The sequence below is a fragment of the Pempheris klunzingeri genome, chromosome 11, assembly GCF_042242105.1.
Source record: "Pempheris klunzingeri isolate RE-2024b chromosome 11, fPemKlu1.hap1, whole genome shotgun sequence".
NCBI lineage: Eukaryota > Metazoa > Chordata > Actinopteri > Acropomatiformes > Pempheridae > Pempheris > Pempheris klunzingeri.
The window spans coordinates 7,386,185-7,403,210 of NC_092022.1; the positions used below are offsets into that span (position 1 = coordinate 7,386,185).

General features: G+C 40.4%; 1 protein-coding gene across 3 annotated transcripts in view; it reads left to right on the forward strand.

The window, feature by feature from the left end:
- The window catches only part of sema3b (sema domain, immunoglobulin domain (Ig), short basic domain, secreted, (semaphorin) 3B), a 70,279-nt gene extending 56,634 nt beyond the window's left edge, over window positions 1-13,645 (forward strand). For 2 of the 3 annotated variants that reach the window (XM_070838834.1, XM_070838833.1), the window contains exons 5-18: window positions 1,855-1,974; window positions 2,823-2,916; window positions 3,060-3,179; window positions 3,314-3,456; window positions 3,725-3,839; window positions 5,728-5,797; window positions 5,955-6,102; window positions 7,496-7,715; window positions 7,802-7,893; window positions 8,067-8,108; window positions 8,656-8,813; window positions 8,969-9,024; window positions 10,236-10,375; window positions 10,657-13,645. In XM_070838834.1, coding sequence (XP_070694935.1) covers window positions 1,855-1,974; window positions 2,823-2,916; window positions 3,060-3,179; window positions 3,314-3,456; window positions 3,725-3,839; window positions 5,728-5,797; window positions 5,955-6,102; window positions 7,496-7,715; window positions 7,802-7,893; window positions 8,067-8,108; window positions 8,656-8,813; window positions 8,969-9,024; window positions 10,236-10,375; window positions 10,657-11,169 — 2,031 coding nt within the window. In that variant the 3' untranslated portion in view covers window positions 11,170-13,645. The remainder of the gene's footprint in view (window positions 1-1,854; window positions 1,975-2,822; window positions 2,917-3,059; window positions 3,180-3,313; window positions 3,457-3,724; window positions 3,840-5,727; window positions 5,798-5,954; window positions 6,103-7,495; window positions 7,716-7,801; window positions 7,894-8,066; window positions 8,109-8,655; window positions 8,814-8,968; window positions 9,025-10,235; window positions 10,376-10,656) is intronic. The other variant, XM_070838835.1, reaches the window with a different exon arrangement.
- Window positions 13,646-17,026: the final 3,381 nt, after the last annotated feature.

Sequence of the window (17,026 nt, forward strand, 5' to 3'; positions counted from 1 at the left end):
ACCGAAAAGATTACAGACACGCGCCAATGACAGCAACCACAATCCATCTTCTAAGACATGAAAACAATATAAAATATAAAAATGAAGACAGAAAATGGTAGAGAAAGGAACGTGTTATATTTCTTTAAAGAAGCCAGTCTGCGGCCGATGGTCAGATTCATGTCTCCGGTGGCCCCTGGGGGTCCAACAGTGTTTGTAACTTGATCGACAGACAGATGTTACGGTGTCCTGCCTGGGAAAAAGTAGACAGGAGAGAGGGATAGTTAAATTAGATGTGTGAGAGCCTGAGTGTGTGTTTGCAGTACTGTGTGAAGACGGCAAGATCTTACTGAGTAGACGGGGAAAATGATTAGTTTTGTAGCGACGACGCAGACATATGGAAGGTCATCATATATTATAGAGGCCAGGGGCTTAAGACCACTAATAATCTTGGTGGTTGTCATGATAATCATGGTTTCTCATCATTTAATAGGGTAGTGAAAAAAAAACAGGTAGATCTCCTCAAAACCTGTTGTCAAGATCAGGACTCTGTTAGTGTACAGTAAGTCTTTTCCTCTGCAGTCTCCTGGGATCCAGCTGACTGTAACCTGACCCTGAGATGCACAGATGTGAGTGTGGGTCAATAATCTGCCGTCTAAATAAGAAGAGGGGGGAACAGACAGAAAGGGACAAGGATAGTGAAAGTCGTTGATGTGAAGGAGGATAAAAGGGAAAGAGAAATAAAAATGGTAAGGGAAGTGGTCTGAACCAGTTTCCTCTTGTTTTTGTTCCTTTTCTAAATTCCTTTACTTTTGTCTGACGTCAGTTTGATGATTAAGTCAAGACTTTGTGAGACAGAAAATCTTAGACACGTCAAGCAAGTATGTTGTTATTAAAGAAATAGTTTTACATTTGTCAAACACATTTGTTTGCTTTCTTGTCAAGAGTTAGATGTAAAGATCCATGCCATCTGTGCCATCCCAAGCTCATTAACTCAAACAGAGGGCTGTGAGAGTGGTATCGATCTTCTTGTCTAACTGTGTGTGTGTGTGTGTGTGTGTGTGTGTGTGTGTGTGTGTGTATGTACTTGTACGTGCTACATGGTGAGCATTTCACAAGCAGAATGCCCATATGAAAACCATAGTGAGCACAGTATGTTAGACAACAACATACATATTGAATAGCTGAATGTTTCAGCCACTTTTATGCATTCGCACCATTTCACCCTTAGCAGACATACTAACACACACAGGAGCACTGCAGGCATGTGTGTACAGCCAGGATACAAAGGCTGTGACAACAGTGTGTTGGAGGCAGAGCTGAGGACTCGACTGTGTTGTCACAGACAGACAGGGTGAGAAGAGCTATGTGAGGAATGTACATCACTAAACTGAGAGAGAGAGAGAGAGACAGAGAGATAGAGAGACAGAGAGAGAGAGACAGAGAGATAGAGAGACAGAGGGAGAGAGACAGAGAGAGAGACAGGGGGAGAGAGAGAGAGAGAGTCCATGTTTTTGTCATACGTTATCATGTTGATTGTTAAACTGGGCTGCAGCCAACTGAAGTCAAGTCTATGGTATTTTTGCGAGGAATTTTGGAGTAGGTTTGTGTCCTGAAGTAGTTCCAGTAAATGCTACACATAGCAAAGTAATTCAAAGGCAAATCCTGGGAATATCTTTCAGATTTATTTGAGTCTGACCATTTTAGATCGATACATTTAAACAGTCTGTATCTACTCACCAGTACTGTATCCCTGCAGGTGCATACTGCTCTGAACCAGCATTTACACCATGTGTGCCCTAATCAATGATCAATGCCTTTCAAATTGAATTCATAGGTAACCTGAAACTCTGCATCTCTGTGTGTGTCTTTCAGTCTGATTGTGTGAACTATGTGAAGATCGTGCACCACTATAACCGTACCCACCTGTACGCCTGTGGAACCGGGGCCTTCCATCCTACCTGTGCCTTTGTAGAGGTGGGACACAGGATGGAGGTGAGGAACATGTGAACAAAAACAACACAAACACACCAAAATTGTCCATTTTTATTGTTTCATGTGTAAGTGCATCATAAAAAGTAGACTGCAAAAAAACAAAAAGGACAAACTTTCCAGATATGCTTAAAGCAAGGGAATTTTGCAGCCAGTGAGGCTTTCCAAATGTTTCATTTTTCTAATGAATTATTTCAACATCTACTGGATGGGTTGTCTGTACCAAAATTTGATACAGACATTTATAATACTCAGGAGATTAATTTCGTTGATTTTGGTGATCCTTCATCATCACGTCAGAATTTCAGTGCTTCCAATATTTTGTTGGCCAAATACCTGCAAAAATAATGACATTCCCATCAGCATTGATTTAGATTGTACTGATATTATTTAGTCCTCATTTACAAATGTGCAGACAAATACGCTAAAAGTTGCAAAACATGTTTCAGATGTCTGAAAATGTAAACCTCAGTCCTTTGCCAACCGAATATCTGTTCATTGATGCTGAGAACAGAATCTGAACAAACTGCAGGAAAGAGACTGGAACATACGTTTTATGTGTATAAACTTGAATGTTGACATTTGATATCAGCAGCTGCTCGTGCTTGGAAATCTTAACATGAGAAAACTGACTCAGGGCAAACTAGAGTCTAGACTGGTGCTGTAGAGAAGGTAACTTGGCAGCAAGTGCAGACAAATCCATCATGCTCAGGTTACTAGTATAAAATTTGTTTTGAGTCGCTCGCACTGCCAAAATCTCAAACCTGAAATTGCAAGCACAAATATTACCGTTTGATTTGACAAAAGTAAACATAATGTATGTGTGTGTATGTGTGCTATCTCTCTATTAGGACCATGTGTTCAGGATTGACCCCTCCAAGGTGGAGGACGGGAAAGGGAAGAGTCCATATGATCCTCGCCACAATGCTGCATCTGTACTTGTTGGTGAGCTGATAATCCATTATTTATGGGTTTTTATCTAACATTTGGCTTGTGTGAGAAAGTAATCATTGCTGGTTCAAAGTGTTAGATATTTAAAATATGTTATGAATATGTATTTATATATATATATAAATTTTGTCTCCTAGGTGATGAGCTGTATGCAGGCGTGGCCACGGACTTAATGGGGCGAGACTTCACCATCTTTAGAAGCCTGGGGAAACGCCCCTCCATCCGCACCGAACAGCATGACTCCCGCTGGCTCAATGGTCTGTGTGTGTTTGTCTGTCAGAATTTAATTTACATCATCACTAACCTCACTCTGGTTGTGTTTAGAACAACGCTCACAACTTGTTTGAGAAATACCAGTATAACTGACATCGTTCCTCGTTGTGTTTATCAGAACCAAAGTTTGTTGGTTCCTTCTGGGTCCCAGAAAGTGAAAACCCTGATGACGACAAGGTGTTCTTCTTCTTCCGTGAGACGGCTGTTGAGGCCCAGGGGCTGGGAAAGTCCACATACTCCCGCATCGGACAACTCTGTAGGGTGAGAGATTGTTTCATCATTTGAGTGCAGTACTTTAAATAAAGTGTGGAAGAAGCACCAAATCCACTCAATCTGTCTCCTTGACAAATTCAGAAACAAAATGAGGTCATGTTCTGTTTCTATTTAGAAAAAAAGAATCATTTGGTAAAGTAGTTAAAAGTGGCGGGTGCTGAATTTACAACACTGCTCTAATGGTCTTCCTTCACACTGAAATAAATTTCAATATAATATCCTATTAAACGACTCATACCATTTTGTCTTGAATCAGAATGACATGGGTGGTCAGCGAAGTCTGGTGAACAAGTGGACAACATTCCTCAAGACCCGTTTGATCTGCTCGGTACCAGGAGCTGATGGCAGTGACACGTACTTTGATGAGCTGCGTAAGTTCACTGTGCACACAGACAGACGCTGTATCGTATCAACTCGCTTAAGACTGAAGTGATGTCGGGTGAATGTATGATGCTTGCAGGAAGCACACACTTTTGATCTTACTCTGGCTGCAGCTGATGCTCTAATATGAACTTAAATCAAATAAAGTGGCTAAAGTGGTCTAGGTTTCCATTTTCAGTCCCCTTTGCCAACATCCAAAACGTTGTGCAGTATAATAAAGTAATCCAAATTTTCAGCAATAAAAAAAGCAGAAGGCCTGATTTTCTAACCTTACCTTATCCATTGGATTTTCACCCAGAAGCACATTTTGTGGATGCACAGAGAGAGAAAGTTGAGTAAAGCATGATAAATTAACCAGGATTTCTGACCTCAATTGTAGATTACCATTCAGCCCCGCATTCCTGCAAACTTGGAGAAAGCATGAGTGAGAGATTAATTGGTAATAGATTCTGGCCTGATCTGATGCCAGTGTTTTTGCTGTGGGTTCAGAGTAAGTTGCAGGCTTGTCTCTGGTGAGTCTTCATATGACAAAAGACAAAAATGTGTTTTTATTAGACAGGATCCAAAAGCAAGTCTACATTTCTGAAGCACGGGTTATAGACAGAGGGAATATTTTACAATAAAGAAGACATAATTTCACTCTAAACTCACTTGGACTGTTCCAAAACGTCTGCTGCCAGTTCATCCGAGCACCATACTCATAATTATTCACAACCAAAGGATAAATCTGTTCAAACATTTATGTATGATTTTGTAAAATATGATGCCATAAAGTAGTAATTGGCAAGGCTTATCAATCCCTGGATGCTGAATATCCTAAGAGTGACACTTGTAGAGGAAAGTCTTTTTTCAGCTTTTCAATAAAACAAGGAAAAAAGCATGAAGAACTGATTAAACAGGGTGTTTTTCTTCTCTAACATTAACTGCAAACTTCCTATTTGAAAATTAAGCTGCATGTCCAATTAACTAACTAACCTCCAACAGTGCTAAGCTTACCATTACTTCCGAAGCTAAGGAGGGTGACATTAGCTCACAACATTTTGTGGGGCTTCATGTTATGTTAATGCTGCTATATCTGAGTGTATCTAATGTTGGCGACTCTGTCCTGCTTTTTATTGGATTTGTGCATTTGCTAAATACGTTAGACTGACCTCATTCTAAAAGCTTTTTCTTTTTAAGCATTAGAAGTTAAACATACTGGTTATAAATACAAGCAATAAAGCATACATCTAATCCACCTTGTATTTCCAAGTGTGTAAGCTGAGCTGCTAGTTATGCCAGAATTACATTTTTAAAATCATTTTTATACTTTTCTTATTAAAGTAATCAAAAAATGAAGATGTCACCTCTCAGAAAGAGAAAAACCAAACCTCCAGTCATGAGGTTTACACAGCAGCTGCATTTATTTCAGTTCTCAAGATTTCTTTTGACTGATCTCTCTGACTGACCATATCTGTGGGCAATGATATGATGTCTGACGCAGTGAGAGGTATAAATATTTTCCAGATGCTAAACCTGCCTCAGTCTGCCAGTCTCATTCTCTCATATGAACAATGATTCCCTTATCTTGACCAAGAGTTTTCTGATCTCACTGTAACTGAGGCCAAATCTTTTTTGACTACCGTATTTTATTCATTGTGGGCCGAGACTCAGCTTGTTTATGTCAGATCCCAATCTGACAAGTGTAAAAAAAGTTTTAATACAACTAAATCTTGGAGCTGTAGTGGATATTGTTCCATGTCATGGCCTTCAGCTATTTGTGAAATGTCTCTTTTGAAGTATTTAGACATGGCCATAGGGCTTTGCTTATCTTTCTCTCAACCTCTGACCTTTGGACTACCACCTGACCTGAGTGTGTGTGTGTGTGTCCATCCTCAGGCGATGTGTTCCTACTGCAGACGAGGGACAGAAAGAACCCTCTGGTCTACACTGTCTTCTCCACTTCCAGGTCAGAGTCCATTCATATTGTCTGTGTTTTTGTGTGTGTGAACAAGAGAAAGGACGACAGGAGTGTGTGTGTGTGTGTGTGTGTGTGTGTGTGCGTGTGTGTGTGTGTGTTCTGTGAGTGTTTTGATGTTTCTAACCCAGCTCCCCCTGTCCCCCAGCAGCAGTGTATTTAAAGGCTCAGCTGTGTGTCTCTACTCCATGAATGACATCCGGAGGGCCTTCCTGGGGCCCTTTGCTCACAAAGAGGGGCCCAACTATCAGTGGGTCCCCTTCCAGGGAAAAGTCCCCTATCCCCGCCCAGGAATGGTATGTCAATAACACGACCCATCCAGCCATAGTGTCATGAGTATAACTCTGAGAATGCAAAACCTCTACTCAAATCAAATTAATAATACAAGACCATTACTTGTGATGAAGCACTTTAACATTGTGTTAATAGTATATTAGTATGTAAATCTGTATTATATAACAGATTTGACCCGGTTTCTGAATTCCATTTGTGGCACTGAACTGTAAAAATCCAAAGCATATCAGTATGAGTACATTAATCTCATACAATATCCTTGTCATATAAGTCTTACAGGCACTTCATACACTTGCAGTGCCCAGTATTAGACCTCATTTCATCCAAAAGCTCTCCACAATCCTCCCAATCAATATGTGCTTATCAGGGCTCTTACATTCTGCTAAGCACACAAGCGTAGCGTCAGCAGGATTTATTATGCACAGCTTCAGCTGTTACTGCCACAGCCAAACAATCCCCATTGTATTACTGCAGAATAGTAATTGTATTTGACCTACAGTAAACCCTCTCTCACGCCATCATCACCTCACCGGGTTGAAAAACTAGTGGAACGAATCAAAAGAAAAGAAACTATCATGCTTACAAGTGAATTATTCAAAACAGTGTAGCAAGCAGACTCAGTGTTTAAAATGCATAAACTAGATTAAAAGTTTTTCACTTTACAACAAACTGTATCTACAGTACAAACGATCAAAATACATAAATACTGCAAGATGCTACAGCTTATTATAATACATTTTTAGTATCCTGCAATGTAAGTCCAAGACTGGAATTTTAATGAGAGGGGGTGGCTGGACTCTGACTTAGAGAAAATCTCTCATGTCCCTGTGACGCATCACACCCCACTGTGGCCTGCTGGCTTTGACAAGTCAAACATTTTACCACTTTACATGCAAAGCAAACACAAAACCAATTTGCTCATCAAATATAGTGTGTGTTATTATGAAATGCTTGAGTGTAAATATGGCAAAGAGTCTCTGAGTGCATGCAGTCCGTCCAGCTCTACAGAGCAATAACAGTATAAGTGGTAGCTGGTTTATTAAAGTATTTTGAATTGCAGGGTAGTGGCTGAATTATATGAATTATATTAAATGTGCATGTTCATATATTTGCAGATTCGCAGGGCAGTTTGAATGATTTTATCAGTTTGTGCAGAGTTTACTTTAGAATATGCCAAATGTACTTGCACCATTTTGTATCCCCATTGAAGTTCAGTAAATTGTATCTAAATCTGTAAAATAACTCTAAATGAGACTTTCTGTGCCTCTAAATGTTAGCAACAGCCATTTGCAAAGGTAATTTTTGTATCTGAGCTGTATCTCATTTGTTTTTGTTCTGCAGGTTTGTACACACAATGGCATTTGAATTGTACTTTTCTTTATTGCCCTGTTTTAGTGTCCCAGCAAGACCTTTGGCAGTTTTGAGTCCACGAAGGGTTTCCCAGATGATGTAATCCAGTTTGCACGTCACCACCCTCTGATGTATAACCCGGTCTACCCGATGAGCCGGCGGCCCGTCTTTGTCAGAACCAATGTGGACTACAGCTTCACACAGATTGCCGTGGACAGAGTGAGCGCTGCTGACGGACAGTATGATGTTATGTTTATTGGCACAGGTGAATGACTTGTCATAACTCTATATTCAAATAGGAAAATAATTGTGTGTAAAACGTGACTTCATAGACTGCATCTCCTATTTCAGACAAAGGGACAGTACTAAAGGTGATCAATGTCCCCAAGGAGAGCTGGAACAACATGGAGGAACTTCTACTGGAGGAGCTGGAGGTCTTTAAAGTGAGACAACTATGATAAAACTTTTTTTTGCAGATATAATCATGTATATACTGACTCTAATGAGTGAGAATACATGGCAATCCATGCATGAATGTCAACTTATCTGTCTTTAATAATAATTATTTATTTGATATATATGGTAATTTATTTTCTGTACCTTCTCTGCTCTTCAGGATGCCTCGTCTATTGTCAACATGCAGATCTCCTCAAAACGGGTATGTTGTATACTGAAAATCACTGATGAAAACAAGTAACATTGCGACTCTCTTTTTTAGAAATGATCTTTGCATCACTAAGGTGTCCTCTTTGGTTTAATAAAAACAATAACTGTCTGACAATGGTAAGTCCAGCTGAGGATAACCACTGAAATTGAGATGCAAGTTAATTTGTTGTGAAATATGTTGAGTCCAAGCACGTAGGCTGTACCAAAACAGAATGGTATATTTGCCAACAGTCTCAGAAGGGATAGAGTGGAACCCAGGAAGGGACGTAAGGCAGGTTCAGCAGGTTCAGCATGGGCGTGGGGGATTTGGACTCAGCACAGCACTGCACATGGGGCAAAGCAACAGCAGCTAGCAGGAGGAAACTGGTTGTAGAGATTCAGAGGCAAGAAGGGGCTGCACGAGGGCAGTCTCTCAGGCAAAGCAGGACCAGTCGATGAATTGGGGAGAAAAAGCGATGTCAAACTGATTTTAACTCTGATACGAGGACATTCCCGAAACCCTCTTAAAACTTGTCCTTCCACTCTATTTCTTCTTACAGCAACAGCTGTATCTGGGCTCAGACACAGGCATTGCCCAGGTTCCCCTTCACCGCTGCAGTGTGTATGGGAAGGCCTGTGCCGAGTGCTGCCTGGCCAGAGACCCATACTGTGCCTGGGATGGAACATCTTGTACGCGCTACCTGCCAAACACCAAGAGGTCTGAAACACAAACACTTTTGACACACACCAGATGATAATTCTTTAAACTGAGCAAGAGAAACACAATGAAAGCTATAACATCTACAAATAGGTTAAAATAATTAATTTTTTTGTAGTAAATTGTAATAAACTCTTATTAACAACATTTTACAGACGTTTCCGTCGCCAGGATGTAAGGAATGGAGACCCAAACACCCTGTGCTCTGGAGGTATTTATTATTTATGTATTCATTATTTGTCTTGGTTGTTAAATGAAACCATGAGGGCTCTGACAGATGTGACCAGTCTTGTAGGCTGTCTGCTGCCGACTGTGTACAATGAATAAGAACAAAGCTGCACACTAATCCCTCTCTGACTCAGACACTCTTGGCATATGACACCTAACTGTCACTGACCAAAGAAGCCCAAAATCCCTCCACCCTTCACCCCTGGTGACCTCTGTCACTCCCAGACCACAATACCAGCATTCTGTCGCTATCTGTCTTTCTGCCACATAACTGAATTAGGCTAATCGTTCAAACTGAGAGAGCGCCTGGGTAATACGATTACATCATGCGGCATGCAAGCCTGATTGTGTAAAACTAATGAAGGTCAGAGAAATTGTCTCTGATGACACTGATGACACACCATTGTTTCCCCAATCATTTATGTTGGTTGAAAATAAAATATTTCATTCTGATTGAATCATGGTCTTAATGTTGGATACACGCTTTTGTAAATCTTCACTACAACTCTCATTTTGACTACATGTAGTCCCACTTTTTGGCTAAAGTTAAGATCTGGGGCACACACACCGATCTTCTGTCAATACGAAACCTCATCATTCATATTGACATACGTGACTAAGCACTGCCAGAACCACAGACTCCTTGTTTCGTGTTACACATTGAACATGTGACCAAATGTTCAGATAAATCCCCTTAAGTACTGACAAATATTCTCCAGTGTTCTACAGCATGCTGTCATTAGGCAAGTGGTGAACTTTGATTAATGACAGGCTCTGTGTTGCACATTGATGGCAGTGTTGACTAAGGCTCTATTGTAACAACTCCATCCTGCTAAAAACTAATGTGGATTATATATTTTTATGGTGATGCCAAATGTATAAATACATTAAAGCAAACAGTGACTGTTTTTACAACTTAATCGTTAATCAGGGGAACTGTTTCAGTGTAAGCTTTGTATTGTTAGTCAGCCATTTTCAGTGTATTTGTCCCATATTACCTGTCTCCCCTATGTCTGTCCTGCCTGTTCTCGTTTTGTCCAGGTCTCTCCTTTCCTGTCTTGTTCAGTTTTCTTTTAGCCCTTTTCTCTCTGTTTTGCTATTTCAATTTTTGTCTGGTCCTGGATGGTCATTGGCAATTAAGTGTCCTGAGTTGCAGTAGACCCATGATGTCCTTGCCTCTGCTGCCCCCTGCAGATCACCATAAGTACCGTGTTGCAGAGAGGAAGCTGTATGGAGTTGAGGGAAGCAGCACTTTCTTGGAGTGTATCCCCAAATCCCTTCAGGCCAGAGTCACCTGGACCTTCCAGAAACATCCACAGAACCCAAGGGAAGAGGTGAGAGAAATGGAAGAGAGAGAAGAGAGCTCATAACTGAAAGATCTGACATGGAAAAGAGGGCTTTACAGGAGCGTGTATATAGGCCATTGTTTTTTGATTGTCCAATTAATATTGTCCAATTATGATACCATTCTCTTAGCTCTTCCATCAATGAGGGTCAGAATTACACAAGTAAATGACAAGTAAATACTCGGTGACACTGTTCAAGTGTAAAAGCATGAAAGCGGTGCACATTGTTAAGTTCTTACATTTTCATGAAACTTGTTTGTGTTTTCCAGGTGCGTCTAGACGACCGCATCCTCCAGACAGACAGAGGCCTTCTGATCCGCCGTGTCCTGAAAAGAGATATTGGCATCTACCAGTGTCACGCTATGGAACACGGCTTCACCCAAACCTTATTAGGGATCACATTGGAGGTTGTACCTTCAACATCCTCCTCAATCTCCAATCTACCCTCCGATGCCCCTGTGCGATTAGACCCACGTAGCGCCGGTGGGCCCCCAGTGACCAACCAAAAGCTTTGGTACCGGGACTTCATGCAGCTGGTGGACCACCCTAACCTCAGCACCGTTGACCAGATTTGTGAGCAAGTTTGGGCACGCAAGACCGCCGGCACCGACCAAGGGGATAAGACCTTTCCTGCTCCAGGGAAGGAAAGCCCACCTGTGGGCCCTGCTGTTCGCCCAGCTAACAAGAAGTGGAAGCATCTTCAGGAGATAAGGAAGGGGAGAAACCGCCGGACCCACGACGGGAAACCGAACCCTCGGGCACCTCGTAGCGCAGGGGAGTAACAACATAGAAAAAGAGATGGAGGGAGAAAAGAATGACAGACTGATACAAGGAGGAAAATGATAGAAAGAGACTGAGAGACCAAGAACTCCTGGAGGTGTTCACACATACAAATACATCCACGCACATAAAACACACACACAGACACACACACACAAACACACACACAGCACCTCCTCTATTGTGTATATTTATCTATGGATGCCCCCACTATATGGTACCCCAACCCCTGAGTCCTCGTCCCACTGGCCAGCCCCTGCATGTGCTGCCTTACTGCCCAAATTGATTCTGCACGATCCCTTTACACTGTTCCACTAGCGTAGTCGAGCGTACAGGCAGGTACAAACCCACCTTTATCTGTGGGCAATAAACTTACACTCACCTGTCATTCCCTTTGCCACTGACTGAATATGGAAGGTGGGTTCATCCCACAGGATTATCACGTCTTTTGTTGGGTATTAAAGTTTGCCAACTACATGAGAGTTACACGTTACATGTGGAGAGTGGCTCACTGTATGAACACCTACTCTCTGGACTAACACCACTCAGATCAAAACAAAGCAGCCCCAAAGTTTTGGATGAACTCTCCTCATGGCTTTTCACACCTGACGATTTCATACCAGTGTAGAAAAGCGGTGGACTTGAGTGCTGAGCATAATAGAAAGGAATACAGAAACATGACAGCTGGAATATACCGGAAAGTAACGGTCTGTAACTGGAAACACATTTAACTATTTATGTGCGATTGCACAAGCATGCAGACAAATAAACACTTTTTTAAAAAACATTATTTCTACATAAACAGATGGATTAATCGACTTCTTGTGGTGCTCTTGTTGCACATATTTCCAGTAACCTCACTTTTGTCACATGGTTTTGTGTGCATACAGCATAATGCAGTCACAGAAGAGGTATAGATGCCAGCAGCGTGGGGCAGCCTGTGGAACAGATCAGCATGTTGTAGAACTGGTTATATAGTAGGTTTCTTAGCGGTTTCCTAAGGCACATTGAGGTGTATTGCAGCAAAATAAATCCCACAATACAATGCAGTCATGGTGAGCGAGCAGTCGTATCTGGCCAGATTTGATTATATTGCTTTACTGGTCCAAACCACTAGGGAATGAGGGATGGAAAAACTACTAGCATTCCATGATGTGAAAGAAAGATGAGACGTTTACAGAACATAAACAAAGCTGGAGCACAAAGAAGTCCATTTCAAAAAGCAAATAAAAGCCTAAATAAGACCTGGATTGAATCTGAACAAGTTTCTGTTTTATGTGGCATCTTTAACATACACAACTTAATAATAAGCTTTGGAAGTGAATATAGAAAAGAGTTGTGACATGATCCAAAACCTCACTGTAGAATTTGCTATTTTTTGGATTTCTTTTTGGTTGTGTTCAGTGTTTTGTGCATTAGCATTAAGGAGAAGTTATGGACACGGTGGTTTGGGTGGGAAGCATAAACACGATGAGGAGGAAGAGAAAAGACCTTAGTGGACTCTAGTATGACAACCCATGTTTCTGGGCTACGGTACAGTATATATACATACGTTCATTAGCATGATATTTATGATTAGATTTATGATTTTTTTTGTATTCTAAGCGGTACTTCTACTCCTTGATCTTTTACACTGTTCTTGCATATGTTGTTTGTGATGACTGGATATATGCAAATACAAAACGAGGTGAGCGAGCGAACTCCTCACTCAGCACGATAAAATGCACAGAAAGCTGTTCTTCTGCGCCACCCACAATGCATTTCACAAAAACACAAACAGAAAAAAACTTCTGCATCTGACTTCATACACTGTGGAATCACTTCTCAGCGTAATGTTACGGTCACTAATATCAATGACTTTTGCTGCTTAATGATGTCATCTCTTCCTAATGGACAATTAGTAAGATAAGGTCTTCCTTCTCTGTCTTTAGTCCAGTTTCTCTCTGTGTGTTCTCTGTAAAGAAATCTTGTCTGTTTGTTGGTTGTCTGTGCTAACATGGTGTGCGTAGCCTGCCGCCTAGTGTCTATTGTGTGTACAGGCTCAGATGAAGAGCCTACCTGTGATACAATACTTCATTTTATCATAGTCTATTCACATGAAAGAAAGCAACTGGCCTTGTAAGATAGAACATGCATTTATGTTTTGCATTCATGAAATCTGATTTTTATGATGAATATATGGTCTAATTTGTGTTGCTGCCACAGGAGCGTCAGAAGTCTGATGGTTTCAAAGATTTTCAGTACACCGAAATTTGGCTTTGGTGTGTTCATTAATTGACACAGGTCCTGATAACAGGAGGCAGCACAAACTAGGTCTGTGAGTGGATTTTAGATGTATGGAATCATTGTCGTTGTTATTTATATACCTTCTTTCTAGAGATGTAATTAACTCTTTAAACTGAACTGAACTGAGCTGACTGACTCCTCCAAAAGGAAAACTCTGCATTTTGACACCACATCTAGGATTTATTGCAAAAAGGTGACATGGAAAAAAAAAACAAATCCAAACTGAATTTATATGTAGGACGATACTGCCTTTCTACTCATGTGTTATCTGCATTCAAACCACAGACCTAATTGAGTTAATTCACTAAATGGAGATTTAAACGTGATAGTCGTGTTCTTCTTTTTCTTTAATAAGAGATTATTTACATTGGTAGTGATGTCAAACTTGCCTGAGTCTCCTTTTTACGCCAGCTGTTGTTTTGTGCTCTTTTGAAATTGCATGACCAATGTTAGTGGCTAAAGCGTTTGACAATGGTGCAGTGGCGAGAAAGAGCGAGAGAAAGAAAGCACAATGTTGAATATTATTATTATTCCTATGTATTTATGTGCAAAGATAAGCTGATATGTTGTGGTGGATTTTTATTTTTCTTATAAATGTAGATTTACATCTGTATTGTTCATGTTCTGCTGAAAAGGACTCATCCTCAATTTTTCTTTTTGGACATTACAGCCAATGGGAAAACTCCCTCTGAACACAGTGTCCAATTAGAGTCTTTGTTGTTCACACAGCCCTCCAGTCAACATCCCTGTTGTATCCCATGCCATGTGACGCACCCCTGTACTATAACTCACAAGGAGAGGCTTGTGTCTGTGTATGTGTGTGTGTGAGCGAGAGTGAAATGTGTGCTTGTGGTTTGTGTGTGTGTGTGTGTGTGTGTGTGTGTGAGTTTTGGGGGAAAGCAGAGCTCTGTATATAATGGCAAAGGAACAGTGGTGTGTGTGTGTGTGTAGAGCGGTCTGTCGGTGAAAGTTCAAAGGCCGAAGGCCAAAGGTAACGTGGTGCACTGTAATAATCCCAGAGGTCTTTGTGAAATGTCATGTCAGATTGTTTTTGATTAACACAATAAAAATAATGCAGTTACCTAAAAGTGAAACTCCTGATCTGTTCTGTAACATGAAGGGGAATTATTAAAAAATCCCATCAGTACATTATTACTTACATTTAGAAATAATGAGTCACACATTCATGAAACATTTTTAAAGTATAAAGACGGTCATGCTAATGGAAAGCTGTGCTGTATTTCTGTTCTTAATTTCTGCCAGATATTTTATTAATGAATGAGTTGGAAAACCATTACCAGAATGGTCTAACAGAGATTAATTTATTTAGATTTGTATTTAATTGAATTTAGTTTAGTTTGATTAAACTTTTAAATTACTTTATCACAGAATTGGATTCTTATGTGTGTCATCTCTGGTTTGACCACATGGTGGCATCATGTTACAATGAATACAGGCAAAATCTCAGTCTGGTACTCCACACTGGTGTTACTGTATCGGCTGAAAGTCCATATAAAGGCCTGTCGATGTTGCTTGGCACTTGGTACTGGAAACCATAAAAGGAGATGTTGCATGTTGTTACACTGTCAAACAATTATACAAAAAGGTGGAGTTTATTGCGAACCAGATCAAATCAAATTAATCATTTGATACAAACACGTGCCAATGCTGGTAATGCTGGCCTAAATGAATCAAGCAGCCTTTCCATGACCCACAGCAGTGTTCCCTTTTAATACTGAATTCATTCACTATTTCTAATGAAGATATTCACACAATCCCAGAATAATGTCAATTGTAAACGCTCCCACATGTGGGAGCCAATTTGGCCAATAATTTCCACTGGATCATTTTGCAGATGCCATTAACCTGCACAACAAAGGTAACATTTTCTTCTGTCACCTCCTATAGTGCACAAAGTCACGCTTACTTGGATTATTTAAGAATGATAACCACAATCGCATTATTGCCATATACTAAACAAAGGGGTTTTAACAAATGTACAGTGCAGTGCAACTATGTTTATGGAGACTTATTCTCTCCCCTACGGTGGCCGGGAGGTGCAAAACAATTTTACAATACGAGAAACACTTTTACAAAGCTGGAGACAAATTTACATTTTAGAAAACATTTTTACAAATCAGAAAACAAAATTACATTGCCATAACACATTTACAAGTCCTGAGACAAATTTACATTTGAGAAAACAAATTTACAAGCGATGAAACACTTTTACAAGCGGCCGAAACAAATTTACAAGTAACTTTTTCAACCGGAAAGGGAATGTACCAACTGTCGAGTAGAACCGGAAGTGATAAGGAGTTCATGGCGACCCACGATGGATGGCAGTCAAGTGGTCTTTTGCCCATTTTGTGGCGAACATATAAGCCGATTAACGCGGTACATTCCCTTTCCGGTTGAAAAGGTTACTTGTAAATTTGTTTCGGCCGCTTGTAAATTTGTCTCTGCGTTTGTAAAAGTGTTTCACGTCTTGTAAATTTGTTTTCTCAAATGTAAATTTGTCTCCAGCTTTGTAAAAGTGTTTCTCGTATTGTAAAATTGTTTTGCACCTCCCGGCCACCGTACTCCCCCATTCCATCTGTATATCAGTGTCTCCATCTTTGACATTAAGACCCGCATTCTTCAAGCTAATATCATCATGACCTGCCAGTCAGCACTGGGAACCCAGATACACACAGGAACATACAACACACACACACACTAGCCAGGTCACATACATTCCTTTACACATGGAAAACATTCACATATGTTTAAGTATTCAGTGACACACACACACCATTACAGTATATGGTCACCAGTCATAAACACGAAATGAAATTGAGTCCATATTACTCAAACTGGCAACCCATTAGTTCCTCAGTGTTTTAAATGGCTTTCAGTTTTCTGTATATATTTAAGTATGTGCATGTTAAAATGGGTCTGCAATGGTCCATTGAGTTCCAATGGAGGGCCCAATTTCCGTATGCTGACTTTACGGGGTACCAGTTGCCATTCTGTATGTGTGTGTGTTTGTGTTTTCAAGTACTTCTATCTTTGTGAGTTTTTTTTTAAACGTTCTGCCATTCTGTTAAGACGTAGCTTTACGGTTAAAGTTGGAGGAAAGTTTAAGCTAGTTTAATCTAAGCCTGGTGTTTACACCCCAGAGCCAACAGGGAATTTGTCAAACATTTGCCTGTCCCATGCAAATTTTTAAGATCTGAGACAAATTCATTTTTGTTGGCAAAGAATGGGAATTCGTGTCAGTCAGGATAAGTCATCAAGTTTCAAAGTGCATCTTGACCTCATCTTGAGATGTTCAAGATGCTGCAAAAGTTTCCAAATAAGTGATATTCTATCATAGTCAAATGGGAGATGACCCAACAGGAAACTGGAAAGGAGGGAAGCAGTGGAAACCATCACACTTGGACACACGCACTTTGACATTTTGCTTGTTTTGGCGTCTATTACTTTTTCCCAAATCAGTTGTAGGTTTTTTTCACCACCACATCAATGTGACAGACAAAAACTATGTTGTAGTGTGAGCAGTTAAGCAATTCTGACTGTTAAGTTGTACAG